The 15,547-nt window shown below is 43.4% G+C and overlaps 2 gene segments (V, D, J or C); both read left to right on the top strand.

Annotated features, from left to right (window-relative positions):
* Positions 1–9,530: 9,530 nt before the first annotated feature.
* LOC118559254 lies at positions 9,531–10,292 on the top strand. The segment is given in 2 exon segments: positions 9,531–9,614; positions 9,871–10,292. Coding segments are annotated over 2 exon segments (465 nt in total).
* Positions 10,293–13,324: 3,032 nt separating this feature from the next.
* The window catches only part of LOC118559253, a 34,888-nt gene continuing 32,665 nt past the window's right edge, over positions 13,325–15,547 (top strand). Inside the window, 1 exon segment of the V gene segment in view lies at positions 13,325–13,381. Coding sequence covers positions 13,336–13,381 — 46 coding nt within the window.

Genomic DNA, 15,547 nt, shown 5'->3' with positions numbered 1-15,547 from the left:
GTTGTCATCACTCTAAAATGGAGCTTAAAGCAGGAAGAATAAATGTCTTTAAAGGATCCGTTTTCTAGAAATCACTGGAATAAATGAGGCCAGTTTCTTCTGGTCTTTAGCAACATTTCTCTCCTCCTTTAGGACTCAGCTGTGAACAAGTCACTGCAGTCAAGAAGGAAGAGTCCAGTTTAGAAGGCAGCTCTGTTCCTCTGTCCTACAGATACTCCAACACTACAGCTGCTGCTCATCGTTTCTTCTGCTATGAACAACATCCAGGAAAACCAGTTCCTGCTGCACATCTGACCCTCTGACAAGCTGCTGGAAGCCTTTTTCCACTGTTCTAGTCAACCTTTCAGCTCCTCTAGAGGGCGCCATTCTCCAGGAGGCGGGGCTCTCCTTGTGCTCTGGGTTGCAGCATTGTGTCAATAATAAGTGGTGCTGTGAAGAGAACAATTGTCAGACTGAATGTTGAACATCAGCTAGTTTCTCCTGCTGATTTCAACCTTGGTGGACAGATGGATCATTGGCTGTGGATTATTCTGGCTGCTCTTTTCTTTGGTAAGATACAAAGCTCAACATGTTTCGTCTTCAACCACTTGAACACATTACTGAGCTCTACATGAAGAGCTTTTAATGTTCATTCTACAGAAAATCAGAGCAGATCATTTCTGCTGCCATTTGTTACCTTGTAAAAACACCTGATATGGTTCAAAGTGACAATGATCAGTGAAAATGACATCTATTCTACATGTGATAGAAGGCTTTAAAGCTGCTGATTGTTCTCCTTTAATCAATCATCTTTATTGATTCATATCTTCCTCTGCATGTTCTCTTCTTCCCCAGAGTGTAAAGGAGACTCAGTGAAGCAGACAGAAGGAGAAGTTGTTGCTGCTCACGGAGAATCACTGACTCTGGGATGTTCCTTTGAAGCTATTGGAAGTTATACCTTATTCTGGTACAAACAAGAAGAAAACAGCTTCCCAAAGTACATGCTGTCATCATATAAAGACAAAGCTCAAGAGTTCATCAACAACAGATTTGATGCTGACATCAACAAAGGCGAGAAAACCTTTAATCTGACAATCCAGGATCTCCAGCTGTCAGACTCTGCTGTGTACTACTGTGCTCTGCAGCCCACAGTGACAGGAAACACCAGAACTCTGTACAAGAACCTGCAATACTCCACAACATCCACTAGAGGGCCTCACAGGCTGCTCCACCTCTGGTTTGTCAGGATTCAGTCTGATTGAGCTGCTGAGAGAAAGCAGACATCAGAGGCTTTGCTGCATCATTGAACAGTTTGGATCACAGGCTGGCTTCACAGGCTTCTCCACCTGCTTCTAGCCAAACAGTCACATGGTTTAACTTTTCAAATATGTTCAGCATGTCTTCCAGTAAGGGGTTAGCATGTCTTCCAGTAAGGGGTTAGCAGCATTTTATATTCTACTATAATCAGCTTATCATCATGGACAAGAACAGCAGTTGGACCTGTGGTTTTTAGATTTCTGATCATCCACAGCGTCTCATATCACGTTCCTGCTGTGCTTCCTTTAGAACATCCAGTCTGGGTCCAGAGAGAACCCAAACAGTCCTACTTATTCAGATCGACTGCTCCAACATTAGTTTAGAGGAGAATATTCTTTGACCCAGTGAGTGGTCATCTTCAGCAGCAGCTCATGTTAACTTTCAAAGTAGATATTATCTATCATGTGTTACTGGAGCACACACAGAAAATGTAATTAAGACCTTGAAAGGACCCAGTACGTATATCCTATTAAAAAGTAAAAAAAACTTTAGCTAATCCTATTTATTTATCCCACGACAGGAAAATAAATAGGATTAAAGCAACAGGCAGGTGCACACAGCACAGACAAAATTACATAAGGATTGAAAGATATAAGAGGTGGATTAGGAAAAAAACACTATGAACATAGCATCATTATTATTATTATTATTATTATTATTATTATTTAATTGTAATAATAAAATAAAAATCACAAAACTGAAAGGTCAACAGTTTCATTATACAACTAATGCACTAAATTCAATAGATGGGTTGAAAATATCCAGTACAAAATACAGAGATTCCCAGGGCATGAAGTATACAGTTAAGTTGACTTTTTTTTGGTGTGTGTGTGTGTGTGTGTGTGTGTGTGTGTGTGTGTGTGTGTGTGTGTGTGTGTGTGTGTGTGTGTGTGTGTGCGTGTGTGTGTGGTGTGGCGGCAGGTGTAGAGGGGGGGCCCAAAAAGACTGTCTTTTTGGGCCCCTGGCAGAGCTGTCCCCTGGCAGAGCTGTCAGCTGGCCTGCCTCAGGGAACCAGCTTGGATCCAGTGTTTGGGTTAATGCGGTTCTGACAGGAAGCGTTCAGGCTGATAAACAGGAATAGAAATGGATTTATATGATTCACAGATTTAAGGCTAGCTTGGCAGAACTTTATGTTGGACTGACAATCAACTCTGACACCACAAATCAAAGTAAGATGTTTCTCCAGCAGGGGGCGGTGTTCAGCTGCACCGCCTGATTCAAACTGGGGACTCGGCCACGTCTTCAGGTAATAACTGAGCTGTGAGATATTAATCATGCTAACATCAGGTTTAAAAAGTGGAAATGATGTGAGAGCTGAGAAAAATACAACATAAATGAGGATTTTAGTTGTTAATAAATCCTGAAGGCTGAAATCAGTGATGACTGCAATGATGAGAAGGGATTCAGAGACAAAGTGAGACAGAAAGTGTCCCTGGTGTCTCTTTGTAGTCTCTTCTGCTGGTGGACATTAGTGCCATTGTGAGTGAGTCGTTCAAAAGAACGACTCATTGGAGTGAACAAACTGACTTACTAATTTATTTCGCAGTTCTGTTGGTCAGCTTCTTCCTGCATTCACAGGGTCCCACCATTTTTCAAATCATATCCTGGATTATTTTATTTCAGCTGTAAGGAAATACAAACTTTTAGTTTGTAGTTCAATTTCAGTCTTTTTCTTTGACACCTGGCTGTAAATGTAATCTGTTCTTTTTTTTTTACTTGATCATTTATATTTTTGCCAATAAAGCTTTGAAACAAAAACTGCGCTAACCCCGAGCTAATGCTAGGCTAACATTAGCATGGAGTAACGAGTCAAGCATATAACAGACTTTACGTCTTATGATTGAATTCATTCAACGAGTTTAGAAAATATTATACATCTTAGAGACTTTTCCACACATATGATGGCACTTAAAATATAACTTTATTTAAATTGGTTGGCTGACTCCATCCTCAAAGTTTCTGACTCCATGTTTCTGACTCCATCCTCCATGTTTCTTACTCCATCCTCCATATTTCTGTCACTAATGATGTCAGAGTTAAAGGCTGCCTGGAAACAGCTCAGCAGCTGAAGCTCCTTTCCTCCCTGATAGAGTTCTGACATTTGTTATGTCATAATGCATGTTTTAGGGTATTTAATGTTTAATAAGTAACTATCCGTCTCTGTCAGCCCAAACAGCTGATATCAGGACAATAGTTGAAAGGGCACTGGCGATCTTTTAACAGCAAACTCTGCAAACACATAGAATAAAGGAGTGACAACTCTCCTTCAAGTTCAAGAATTTATTAACTTAAATAAATGAACACCCAGAAGACACCATTTTATAGTTTACCTGAATTAAAACTAGGCTGTACGATATAGAAAAAAAACATATCAGTAAAATAGAAATCATATTGATCGTGTAGTGCCATAATGCAATGATGAAAATAATTTATGTCAGATTAAAAAAAATTCTGACCACACAGCCACAGAGAGAGTCAGCTGGGATGGCCCTTCTCTCAGCAGGGGATGCCTGTGGCTATAAAGGTTTTCCCCCACAGACAAAAGGCCATCACTTCGGACACTCCTGACTGGACCCTCAGATGACCACCACTTCTCTCCTTGGCTCCCGAGGAGAGGGGGCGGGGGCAGCCACCCGCTCTCCTTCCCCTGAACCATGAGGGCTCACGGGCCCAAAAGAACACAAACCAGCACCTGGGAGAAATCTCTCGTCGCCCGGGGTGGACATGTCAGGCAAATCAGAGTTAAGTCTGCTGTCTTAACCTCAGCGTCAGGAGCAGGAGGGAAGGATCCTGCCTGCCAAAAACAGCTTTGTTTTATTTCTCCTCAGCCATTACAGGAAGCGAACCCCAGACGGAGCTGGAAAGCCACTTTTGAATGCTGAGGAGAACCTGCTTAAATCAGACTGCATCCAGGTCAGAGAACGTGGCAGGGACCTCCGACCCTGAACACATGTTGCTAGGCTGACGAGCCACAGGCTAGCATAGTCGCAGGCTTACCCTGTGTAGAGCAGAGCAACAATTCCCCTACTTTTCAGTGCTCCTTCCTTGGATGGCCATAGTGGACAGAACTCACACGAGGCGCCGACAGTGTGAGTTGAGTTTGTTTTATGGTTATAACAAAGGTTATCTCCACAAGGGTTTCATAAAGTCGGAAACAAGCTATTGTTACACCGATTTTCAAGGTTGGAGCAAAGAGCCAAGCAAGCAATTACAGGCCAATCTCAATACTTACGGTTTTATCTAAAATTTTAGAGAAAATAATTACAGAACAGTTAGTAGAACATCTTGAAAGTAATAAACTTATAAATTCTAAGCAGTTTGGATTTAGAGCTGGGTATTCTACAGAAATGGCTAATTGTTACCTTACCGAGAACATTAAGAGCCAGCTGGACAAGGGTAGTGTTGTGGGAGCAGTGTTCATAGACCTAAAAAAGGCCTTTGACACTGTGAACCACAACATACTCTTGAACAAACTTTCAACCTTCAAACTATCATAACATACTATTGGTTGGTTTGCTTCATTTTTGGAGCATAGAGAGTGACGTGTTAAAAATAAACACAGAGCTTTCAAAACCATTACAATCTACAATGGGTGTTCCACAGGGCTCCATTATGGGGCCTCTGCTCTTTAGTATATACATAAATGATTTACCTACATGCTGTCAGTCAGCCAACTGCCAAATGTATGCTGACAACACAGTAATTTACGCAGTAGCTAAGACACCAACTATCGTTGCACAGACCCTTACCAAGGAAATGAAGAGTATATCCATATGGCTTAAAGAAAATCATCTGACGCTTAACGTCAAAAAGACGGTATCTATGTGCTTCTCAATAAGAGGGAAAGCAAAATGTACCATTAAATTAGATCAAGAAGCGATAGAGGAAGTTGAGGAATTTAGATTTTTAGGCATTATTCTGGATTCCCAACCTAAATTTAATAAACACATTAATAAACTCTGTAGGACCGTCCGGATAAATCTAAACTGTTTTAGAATGATAAGACAGCATATACCTGTTAAAGCAGCTTTGCTGTTTTTGCATGCCATGATACTTTCTCATTTATCTTATTGTGTTACTGTATGGGGCCAAGCCTCCCAGACCACAGTTAAACCTATTTTATCACTATACAAACAAGCATTGAAAATTATGGATCAGAAACCAACTAGTAGGCCGTGGTCCAGAATCTGTAGGGTGACTTTTCGTATGAACTGTCAGGGGGCAACTTTCTTCCACCGGGAAAAGTTGCTACACATAGTAGTGAACTCAAAACACCAATGTCCCAAGTTTTCACTTGCACATTAAGAAGTTACAGCCGATAAAAAATCTAAACTGTGGCGCTCCGGTCCAAGAGGTCACGTGATTCGATTTTTGCTGCTCAGCCAAATAGATCGCTGTATTGTCAGCTGAGCCAGTTTACCACGTCATCATGGCTGCGCCCGTAAGATGTTTGTATGCATCTGTTTCCAGACGAAGAAAGCCAAATAATAGCATTTTCTGGCACCAGCTGGCAGAGATCTTGATGGCAAGAAAAAAGAAATAGCCCAGACCATCCGTCCATCCATCCACCCATTTTCTAACACGCTTATCCCTGCGTTCGCGACGTGCCGGTGTCTATCTCCAGCTGTCAATGGGCAAGAGCCGTTGTATAAACTGGACAGGTCGGCATCGCAGGGGAGAAATAGTCCAGACTTTTGCCCAATTTACTGTGATATCACCAAGACCTGCTGCGCTAGAATAGCACAGGCAACAGGTGTCGATGTGCCAAACGACTTATCCCCGCCAGAATTTGTATTCCCTGCACCGAGAGCGCATTCAACTGGAAGAATGAACCCAGTCAACTCCGCCTCATTTCCAACCTATTAGGCATGGAAATGAAGATCTTTTACTTTTCTTAATGAAATATAGCAATGGTGTTGTTACATTATCGTTCAATTAGTGTGAAAAAACTGAAAATGTAACACTTGTCAGTGCGATCATAAAGGATTGCTATGTCGGTTAAAACTCGATTGATCACTCAATATAACACGTTATGAGAAAGTAAACGGCTCTGTGGTCATTTTCACATGTGTCATGAAAATATTAGCTTTATGTTATTAGATTCTCGCATGTCTGTCTACCTAAACCAAAAATCCACCTTCCTGAGTTCATCACAGCTGTCTATTGGTTTGTCTTTTTTCTTTTTCTTTTCTTTTTTGACCCGCATGAATAGATCATATAGAGCGGATTTCACGTGTGATCAAATGAACACTGAATAAAGGTACAGCCAAAATTATCAGATTTAATAATATTTTAATTCAACCAAGAACCATATAGAGATATTAACCATATGCATTTCACCTGTGGAGACATGGAGCACCTGGCTGTGATCTGGTTCTTCTCAGCTCTGATAGGTACGTATGTGTCTGAGCAGAAACTCTGCCAAACAAAGATCTTCTAGATTCTACAGATCCAGGCTGGGTTTTCTTTGAGCTTCAGATTGTACTGCTTCAGTGACCAGGTTCTGCCTTATCAAGAACCTGCTGCTCCATCATGAAGAAGTGACCAGTAGATGGTTCCCAGCATCATCTGTGTTCACAGTGGCTGTGATTGTTGTGACTGACCGGTACTCTAGCTCGTTCCCCTCAGACACACAGCCCACAATGGCCGAGTCATCAGAGAACTTCTGAAGGTGGCAGCTGTCCGTGTTGTAGGTGAAGTCCGAGGTGTAGAGGGTGAAAAGAAACGGAGACAGGACGGTGCCCTGGGGGCCCCGGTGCTGCAGAGTGCCAAATCTGACTGACAGCTGTGCAGCCGCACGTACTGAGGGCGGTTAGTAATGTAGTCTATGGTCAGTGAGGTAGTCCATGGTCAGTGATGTAGTCCATGGTCAGTGAGGTAGTCGATGGTCAGTGAGGTAGTCCATGGTCAGTGATGTAGTCTATGGTCAGTGAGGTAGTCCATGGTCAGTGAGGTAGTCCATGGTCAGTGAGGTAGTCCATGGTCCAGTCAGCTAGATGTTTGTCCACCCCAGCGTCCTCCAGCTTCTCCCTCAGCAGCACCGGTCTGATGGTGTTGAAAGCGCTGGAGAAGTCAAAGAACATGACTCTCACAGCGCTCCCGGTGGTCTCCAGGTGGGTTAGCGCCCGCTGCAGCAGGTAGATGATGGCGTCCTCTACTCCGATGTTGGGCTGGTAGGGAAACTGCAGCAGGTCCAGGGTGGGGCTCACTACGGTGCACAGGTGTGCTAGGATGAGGCGCTCCAAGGTCTTCATCAGGTGGGAGGTCAGGGTAACTGGTCTGAAGGGGGCCGGTTCCCTGCCATGCAGCGTTTTGGGAACTGGTACCACACAGGAGGTCTTCCATAGGGTGGGCACCACCCCCAGGCTGAGGCTCAGGTTGTAGGTGTAGCTGAGGACCTCACAGAGCTCATCTGCACAGGATAGGCTTTTTTAATTAAGAGTAATTTTAATTTGAAGGTCCTTTAGTGGGGGCAGCCATCTTGGTGAAGAACAGTTCTGCCTCCTCCCAGTTTGTGACGTCACTGTGCGGGATCGGCTGTAGAGCAAGTCCCAATGCCCTATCTGTCCCCTTGTAAATAAATATCCGTTTTCATGCCAAAATATTTTTTTAACCTCTTAAACAAAGATAGACATGGCATTAAGCATTTAAATTTAAATTAATACTAATTTTACATTTTAGAGACATAAAAAGACAACAAATAAGCATTAAACAACGATTTATGGGTTGGGTTCTGCAATGTTATAAGATGAGTATAAAACTCATCTTTAGAACCAATCTCTGCTCAAAATGGTGATCTGCACCGCCTAATCTACTTTCAGCAGTTATCATCAGTTATTGAAACCGTAAACTGCAGAAAATACGGCCAGAGTGGCTCTTTCTGAGTTTATTCTGCTGCTGTCAGGATGAGCTGCTGTCAGGATGAGCTGCAGTGTTATGAGGCGGAGGGATATTTCAGCGTCACTTAGTTTGGAGCCCAAACAATCGACTTCACTTTCAGAAACAAGCCCAAAAAAATGCAACCCACAACTCATGAAATTTACAAGTGACTTTAGTAAAAATAAGACCAAAGTCATATAAAATAAGTGGGCTTCGCAGCAGTGAGCATGCTTCCTAAGTGTCTCGTATCCCTCAGCCGCTCTGGTCGGGTACACAAATGTTACGGCAAATTCTACATTATAAAAAAGAAAATCCTCGCTCTCATGTCATGTTCAAAACATTCTTCTTCGAAATGTTGGCTACACATGACGTTGTTTCTCTCTGGCCAGAAGAACGATGGCAAATCCTTTCTCTTCAAGTTGGTAATCCAACAAAAGAACCCGGTGGTGGATGATGAATGGGAAAGGTGAAAAAAAAAAGTTTTTTCCACTTTTACCCGATGTATTGTTACATCCAACTGCCATGCACGTGATCATTGTTGCTTCAACTATAGCTCTTTACTGTTTGAACCTGATGTTCTTTTTATTTCTGTTATTAAATTCTTGAACTTGAAAAGAAGTTGTCACTCCTTTATTCTATGTGTGTGCAGAGTTTGCTGTTAAAAGATCGCTAGTGCTCAAATTCCTCCCTTACAGCAAATGTTGTTGCCATAATGCTGCTACGTTTGTATCTGCAGGAGCGACTCATGATCTGATGATCGTGATCACATGAAGGGAGTTGATTTTCAAAAACCACAAAAGATTGACGACAAATGTCAGCGTTGGATACGAGTTTGTAACCGGGAGGACTTTACTGTGGAATCTGACCAAAGAAACCTAAATGTGGTCTCTACATTTTCTCTGTGGTAAGGAGCCAACAGCTAAATGTCCAGACCTGATACCAGCGACTGCAGCGTCTGTGCAGGTACGCTACGTTTATTTGGCTTTTTCCCAGTGTAATGAAATGTTGTTTAATCCATGAGGGCTGTTTATGGTTATTGGGCTGGGTACCAAGAGCTATTAGACAGGCTAATACCCCTATGAACTTCCACACTTGCAGAAGGTGTTTCTACACAGTGGAGATGTTTCCAAGCCGTCAGCAGACTGGTGGGCAGTGGCAGCCTGTACTGAGCGTGAAGGGAGCTTTCTGTCAGACTGGGTGGAGCTGACAGAAGGCTGCTCTAACTCACAGAAGATCTCTGGACAACTGAGCTGAGCAGAGAAGCAGCTCAGACTCTCAACAAGTCTCCTCCTACCGACTGCAGAGCTGCTGCAGAGACTCCAGCTGAGAACATCAGGACAAACATCCTCATCTGGTTCAGCCTGAACAGCAGGTCCATCATTTCACCTGTGGAGACATGGAGCACCTGGCTGTGATCTGGTTCTTCTCAGCTCTGATAGGTACGTATGTTTCTGAGCAGAAACTCTGCCAAACAAAGATCTTCTAGATTCTACAGATCCAGGCTGGGTTTTCTTTGAGCTTCAGATTGTACTGCTTCAGTGACCAGGTTCTGCCTTACCAAGAACCTGCTGCTCCATCATGAAGAAGTGACCAGTAGATGGTTCCCAGCATCATCTGTGTTCACAGTGGCTGTGATTGTAGCTGCTGTAGACTGTGGAGCAGAGCTGTGAATATAACATGTTCTCTGATCGGCAGGTCAGAGCTTGGAAGCTGACATCACCGCCGTCAGATCTCAGGAGTTTTCATCAGAGGGACGCAGGGTTACTCTGTCCTGTAACTATTCAGTTAAAGCTGACAACCTCCAGTGGTATCGACAGGATCCTGGATCAGCTCCTCGGTTCCTTCTCCTGATCACTGATACTAAAGATCCAACCGTGGTGGAAGCAAAACCTCCAAACCCTCGACTGACTGCAGAACTGAACGAGCAGAGGAACCGAGTGGACCTGCTGATCTCCTCTGCTGCAGTGTCAGACTCTGCTGTGTACTACTGTGCTGTGCAGCCCACAGTGACAGGAAACAGCAGAACTCTGTACAAGAACCTGCAGTACTCCACAACATCCACTAGAGGGCCTCACAGGCTGCTCCACCTCTGGTTTGTCAGGATTCAGTCTGACTGAGCTGCTGAGAGAAAGCAGACATCAGAGGCTTTGCTGCATCATTGAACGCTTTGTGATGAGAAGGTTTGGATCAGAAAGGAGGAGGATGGTTGCTCCATGATGGAGGTGCAGCCTGTGCAGGACATCAGCATGGACAGAACATTGTTCCTCCTTTAAGATGTGTCTCCAACCAGTTCTGTGATGCCTTCAGGCCACTGATTTTCTACTCAGCATTATATGTTTTTTTATGCAATTATACACTGTTTAACGTTATGTAATGTTATGTAATGTATGTAATATTAAATAACTCTCTGTCTGTTAAGTATTGTCTGGTTATAATCATCTCTTAAGCTGATATCAGGACAATGGTTGAAAGAGATGAATTTGAGCACTAGCGGTCTTTTAACAGCAAACTCTGCACACACTTAGAATAAATGAGTGTCAACTTCTCTTCAAGTTCAAGAATTTAATAACAGAAATAAAATGAACACCCAGAGAACATCACTATATAATTCCAACAAAAGGAAAAAAAAAAGGTAAAAAACAAAGCAACTGGACTTGTTTTCCGTAGTTGAAGACGTTTCTCTTCCTCTCCAGGAAGCTTTCTCAGTTCAAAAAGTCTGGAGTAATGTGGAGAAACAAGCTTTATACTGCTGCCTAACAAAGGCCTTGTAATGGCTTAGATAACATGCAGATTCAGCAGAAACAGGTCCACCCCTTAGTAATGGGCGGTCGTTAAAGCCATTAAGCCAGCGGATTGAACAGAAACTGGTCCACTCCTCTATAACGAGGAGTCGTTAGGGTTGTTATTGGCCTGGCTTAAAGGAACGATGTTTGATCACCCATATGAAGGTGAGAACTGAGGTGATGATTGGTTTGAATTAATCCTATAGCTGTATTGTAAGTTTTTGAGAGTTGGAACCTAAGGCCTCCTCCTCTGTTTAAGGTTGGTTTCTCTCTCTTAACGTAGATGGCTTCCTTCACACCCCTTTCAAACCATCTGTCTTCTTTGTCCAAAATGTGAACATGTTGGTCCTCACAGAGTGTCCTTTGTCCTTAAGGTGTAGGTGGACAGCAGAGTCTTAACCTGAGGAGGTAGCTCTCCTGTGTTGAGCCATGCGTCTGTGGAGAGGTTGTTTGGTTTCTCCAATATTCTCCAAACAACCTCTCCACAGACGCATGGCTCAACACAGGAGAGCTACCTCCTCAGGTCAGGACTCTGCTGTCCACCTACACCTGACAGAATTATCCTCAAAGGGCTGGTTTCAATTTAAAACCTAATGAGAAAACAATATTTAAAAATGCTGTCAATATATTTGTTTATTTATGTTGAATCCATTACAGAGGTAATGCTAAGTTTGAAAAAAATGTCAGGATGCAGCTTGTAGGCTGCATGCTGAGCCTCCCTTCCTCTCTCTCTCTTCCCTGCGCAGCCTGATTGGTTCCACCTGTCAGGCTGCAATCATCACTGATCTGTTGCCACCTGTTGTCACCTCTATTTATACACACCTCATTCTGTTCTCGTTGCCGATCTGTAGTGTTCAACTCCTGCTCAGTCTCAGCCAGTCATCCTGTATCAGCTCTGTTTTTGTTCAGTCACAGTCAGAGACTTCGTTCCAGCTCAGCCCTCAGTCCAGGGTTCGGCGGCTCCGGTGTTCTGCTGTGGTCTCCGTCCTCTGCTGCTGGGTTCCGTCCTGGTCTCAAGTCATCGGCTCCTGTGTTTCCTCCTGGTCAGACTCTCCGCGCAACTCCTGTCGGCCAGCTTCTGCACCCTACATCTCCGTCAGTTAAAAGACTCTGGTTCCTCTCGTCATCATCATCCACACTGTTCAATAAACTCACTTTTAAGAACTAGCTCTGTGTGTGCGTGTCTGGGTTCATCCTAAGACAAATCATGACAATGACAAACCCTGTATCTGCCTCCACAAGAATTCACTCCCAACACACAATTACCCCAAATATATATGACATTTTAGCCCATGCCATAAAATAAAAGACAACCAGTGAGAGCCAACTTCAGAGCAGGATTACTTTGGCTGCAAATCCTTTTAGGAACTGAAAACAGTTGTCAGAGTTCCATAACACTCAGATTCATGGTTACTGGACAAAACGTTGTGACAGCATTGTTTTCTGAAGTTATTTTAGGGACTAGGCCGTGGTAGTGAAACTGCAGCAGCAGATGTCACTAGAGAGCACTGAATGAAGCATTGGGTAATGATCCTTTAGGTGAAGTAATGAGCTTGAAGGCTTCATTGCTTTGTGAAGCTTCATTTGGCCATCACTGGTGTACCTGGTACATTTTCAGGGTAGCCACCTTTGTGATCCAAATTACAGAATGGTTTAGTGTTTATCAGGGGTCCAGTCCTCAAGGTCCAGGGTGGTTCTATCAGAACCACCAGCTTGTCTGGTGGATCAGAACAAACTGACCAGTGATCTCTACTGTATCTATCATGACCTTTGACCTCCTTTGACCCATTTACCTATTCAGCTCTGTTCCTCTGTTGGACCACTGATGAATCCTGACCTATGCAGACCCAGGAAAAGCCCACATCATCCGTGGTTCTGCTGATATTCTGACCCAGTCGTCTACCCATCACAGTTTGATACCTTTCCAACAACCAAAGATCAATTTGCTGCCCATTTTCCAGTTTTTATTGCCTAAACTAGAATCTAGATTTGTTCACTTGCTGTATAATATATTTTCCCACTAAGAGGTAACATGATCCAAAGATCATCAACGCTATTTACCTTCACCTTTTGGTGGTCATAACATTATGCCTGATCCATGCATGGACCAGTTAAGAGGCACCAAACAGATAGTTCAGTTTATTTGTCCAAGTAAGAGTTCAAACCACCGCATTATTGGGCTTTATAATATTTAATTTACTCCATTGACATAAAAACTTTGTTTCCACCAGAAACCAGAAGAAGCTGTGAGGCTGTTAAGCAGGAGGAAGAGGAGCTGAGAGCTTCAGGGAGGAGCTGATCTGTTACTGAACTATAGAAGAGACACAAACTTCCACATTCAACCCAGTTCACCACACCAACATCAACTCTGCTCAACATGGACTATTATGGACTTTCTCTGATCGTTGCCTCACTTCTAACAGGTCAGGTTTATTTTAAATATATAGAACATTATTTTCTAATGTTTTACTCCTTAATTAACACAGTCCAGTTTTAGAAGTAACACATTTCTCCTCCCTTAGGTGTCGTCTCTCAAGAGCTCACTCCTCTTGATGATGAAAACTTCACTTTAGAGAGCAGCTCTGTTACTCTGTCCTACAGATTCTCTAAAGAACCGTCTGGAAGTGATGAGTTTTACTGGTATCGACAGTTTCCAGGAAAACCACCAGAGTTTCTGCTCTATCATTTTGGATCAGGAAATATAGTAAATGAGAAAATTGCTGGACTGAAGATTAATGTGAAGGGAACGGAGATTCACCTGCTGATCTCCTCTGCTGCAGTGTCAGACTCTGCTGTGTACTACTGTGCTGTGAGGCCCACAGTGACAGGAAACACCAGAACGCTGTACAAGAACCTGTAGTACTCCACAACATCCACTAGAGGGCCTCACAGGCTGCTCCACCACTGGTTTGTCAGAATTCACTCTGATTGAGCTGCTGAGAGAAAGCAGACATCAGAGGCTTTGCTGCATCATTGAACAGTTTGGATCAGAAAGGAGGAGGATGGTTGCTCCATGATGGAGGTGCAGCCTGTGCAGAACAGAGCATCATCCTTGTTCAGGATGAACAAGGTGGAGTCTCTATAGATTTGTTAACAGACCATCAGTCTCCTTCCACATGGCAGCAGCTGATAGGAGGACTGCAGGGTTGTGTTGGGTCACCGGGAATCGCTGTAGCGCCCCCTAGCGGGCGGAGGTAAAATCGCATAAACAAAGGCAAGCGATTCTGAATTAAATCATTTTTACAGGACAAAACGGTCCTCAGAATATTATTTCAACAAATAATGTTTTGTTTGACTTGGGCTTTGCATTGTGAATGGATTGAAATACATGGCAGATGTTTTTAACTCCATTCCATGTTTTTGTTAATCAGATCTGCAGTGAAACAGTATTCTGATTATGATCAATCACTTTTGTTTGTCTTTGGTTTGTTTTGCATGTAAATAGTTCCTTAGCTTATGCTTCTTTTTTATCTTCATTTTGCTTAGTAGTTTAGTTAAGTTTCACTAGCCTAGTAGAGAGGATTTATTAATCGAAATATTGTGTTAATTCAGATAAACAGCATTACATAGTGATGTTCTCTGGATGTTCATTTTATTTCTGTTATTAAATTCTTGAACTTGAAAAGAAGTTGTCACTCCTTTATTCTATGTGTGTGCAGGTTTTGCTGTTAAAAGATCACTAGTGCTCGAATTCATCTCTTTCAACCATTGTCCTGATATCAGCTTAAGAGATGATTATAACCAGACAATACTTAACAGACAGAGAGTTATTTATGAAACATTAAATAACTTTAAACAGTGTATAATTGCACAGAAGTTTCACCAAAGTTCTTCTCAGAAAGATGTGAGAAAGTGACGTTTCCACCTATGTAACTGTTGTGCTATATTAAAGCCATGTTGAAATAATTGATGTCAGATTGAATTCTGACCATATGTCATGGAGGAGGGGCCAGAAGGAATTCCACCACCCTGCTGTAAGGACAGTCTCTCAGCAAGGTGCCTACTGTAAACCACTTCCCATATACAAAGGACATGGCACTCCTAGCAGAGACACAGTCTATTCCTGCAAGCTACATGGAAAAGCAGAGTCTGCTCTGCCTCCCTGGGGTTGCCAGGTGGCTAACTAGCTTCCTCTGCAAGCCACCACAGACTTCCAGTCTTCACTTCTGAGCAGACACACTTCTCTCAGACCACTTCTTCCTGGAGCACTCCAGGACAAGGTGGCCACCCAGTCCTCACCTTCCTTCCTCCCTGAGACAAAAGGAGGGGAGGGAGACGGGCCTGAACCACGATGGGCCCTCCCAGGGCCTGAAAGACGCACAAGCCTGCAGCTGGGAGAAATCTCCCTTCGCCCGGGGGACATGACCGAGCCTTTACAGGAAAGCGGGCTCCAGACGGAGCTGAAAAGCCGGCAGAAGGACCCACTGTTGCATGCTGAGGAAAACCTGCTGAAATCATGACTGCAACCAAGTCAGAGGCTGCCTGCAGGACATCCAGGCCTCGACCGATGCTCCACGCTCCAGCATGCTCATGGCTATATGCCTCCAAGCTACCCCACCACGCTGCTGGTTAGCTTATAGCTGTAGAGG

This window comes from Fundulus heteroclitus, unplaced genomic scaffold (genome assembly GCF_011125445.2).
Source record: "Fundulus heteroclitus isolate FHET01 unplaced genomic scaffold, MU-UCD_Fhet_4.1 scaffold_253, whole genome shotgun sequence".
Lineage (NCBI taxonomy): Eukaryota > Metazoa > Chordata > Actinopteri > Cyprinodontiformes > Fundulidae > Fundulus > Fundulus heteroclitus.
This window is presented reverse-complemented; position numbering and strand designations above follow the sequence as displayed.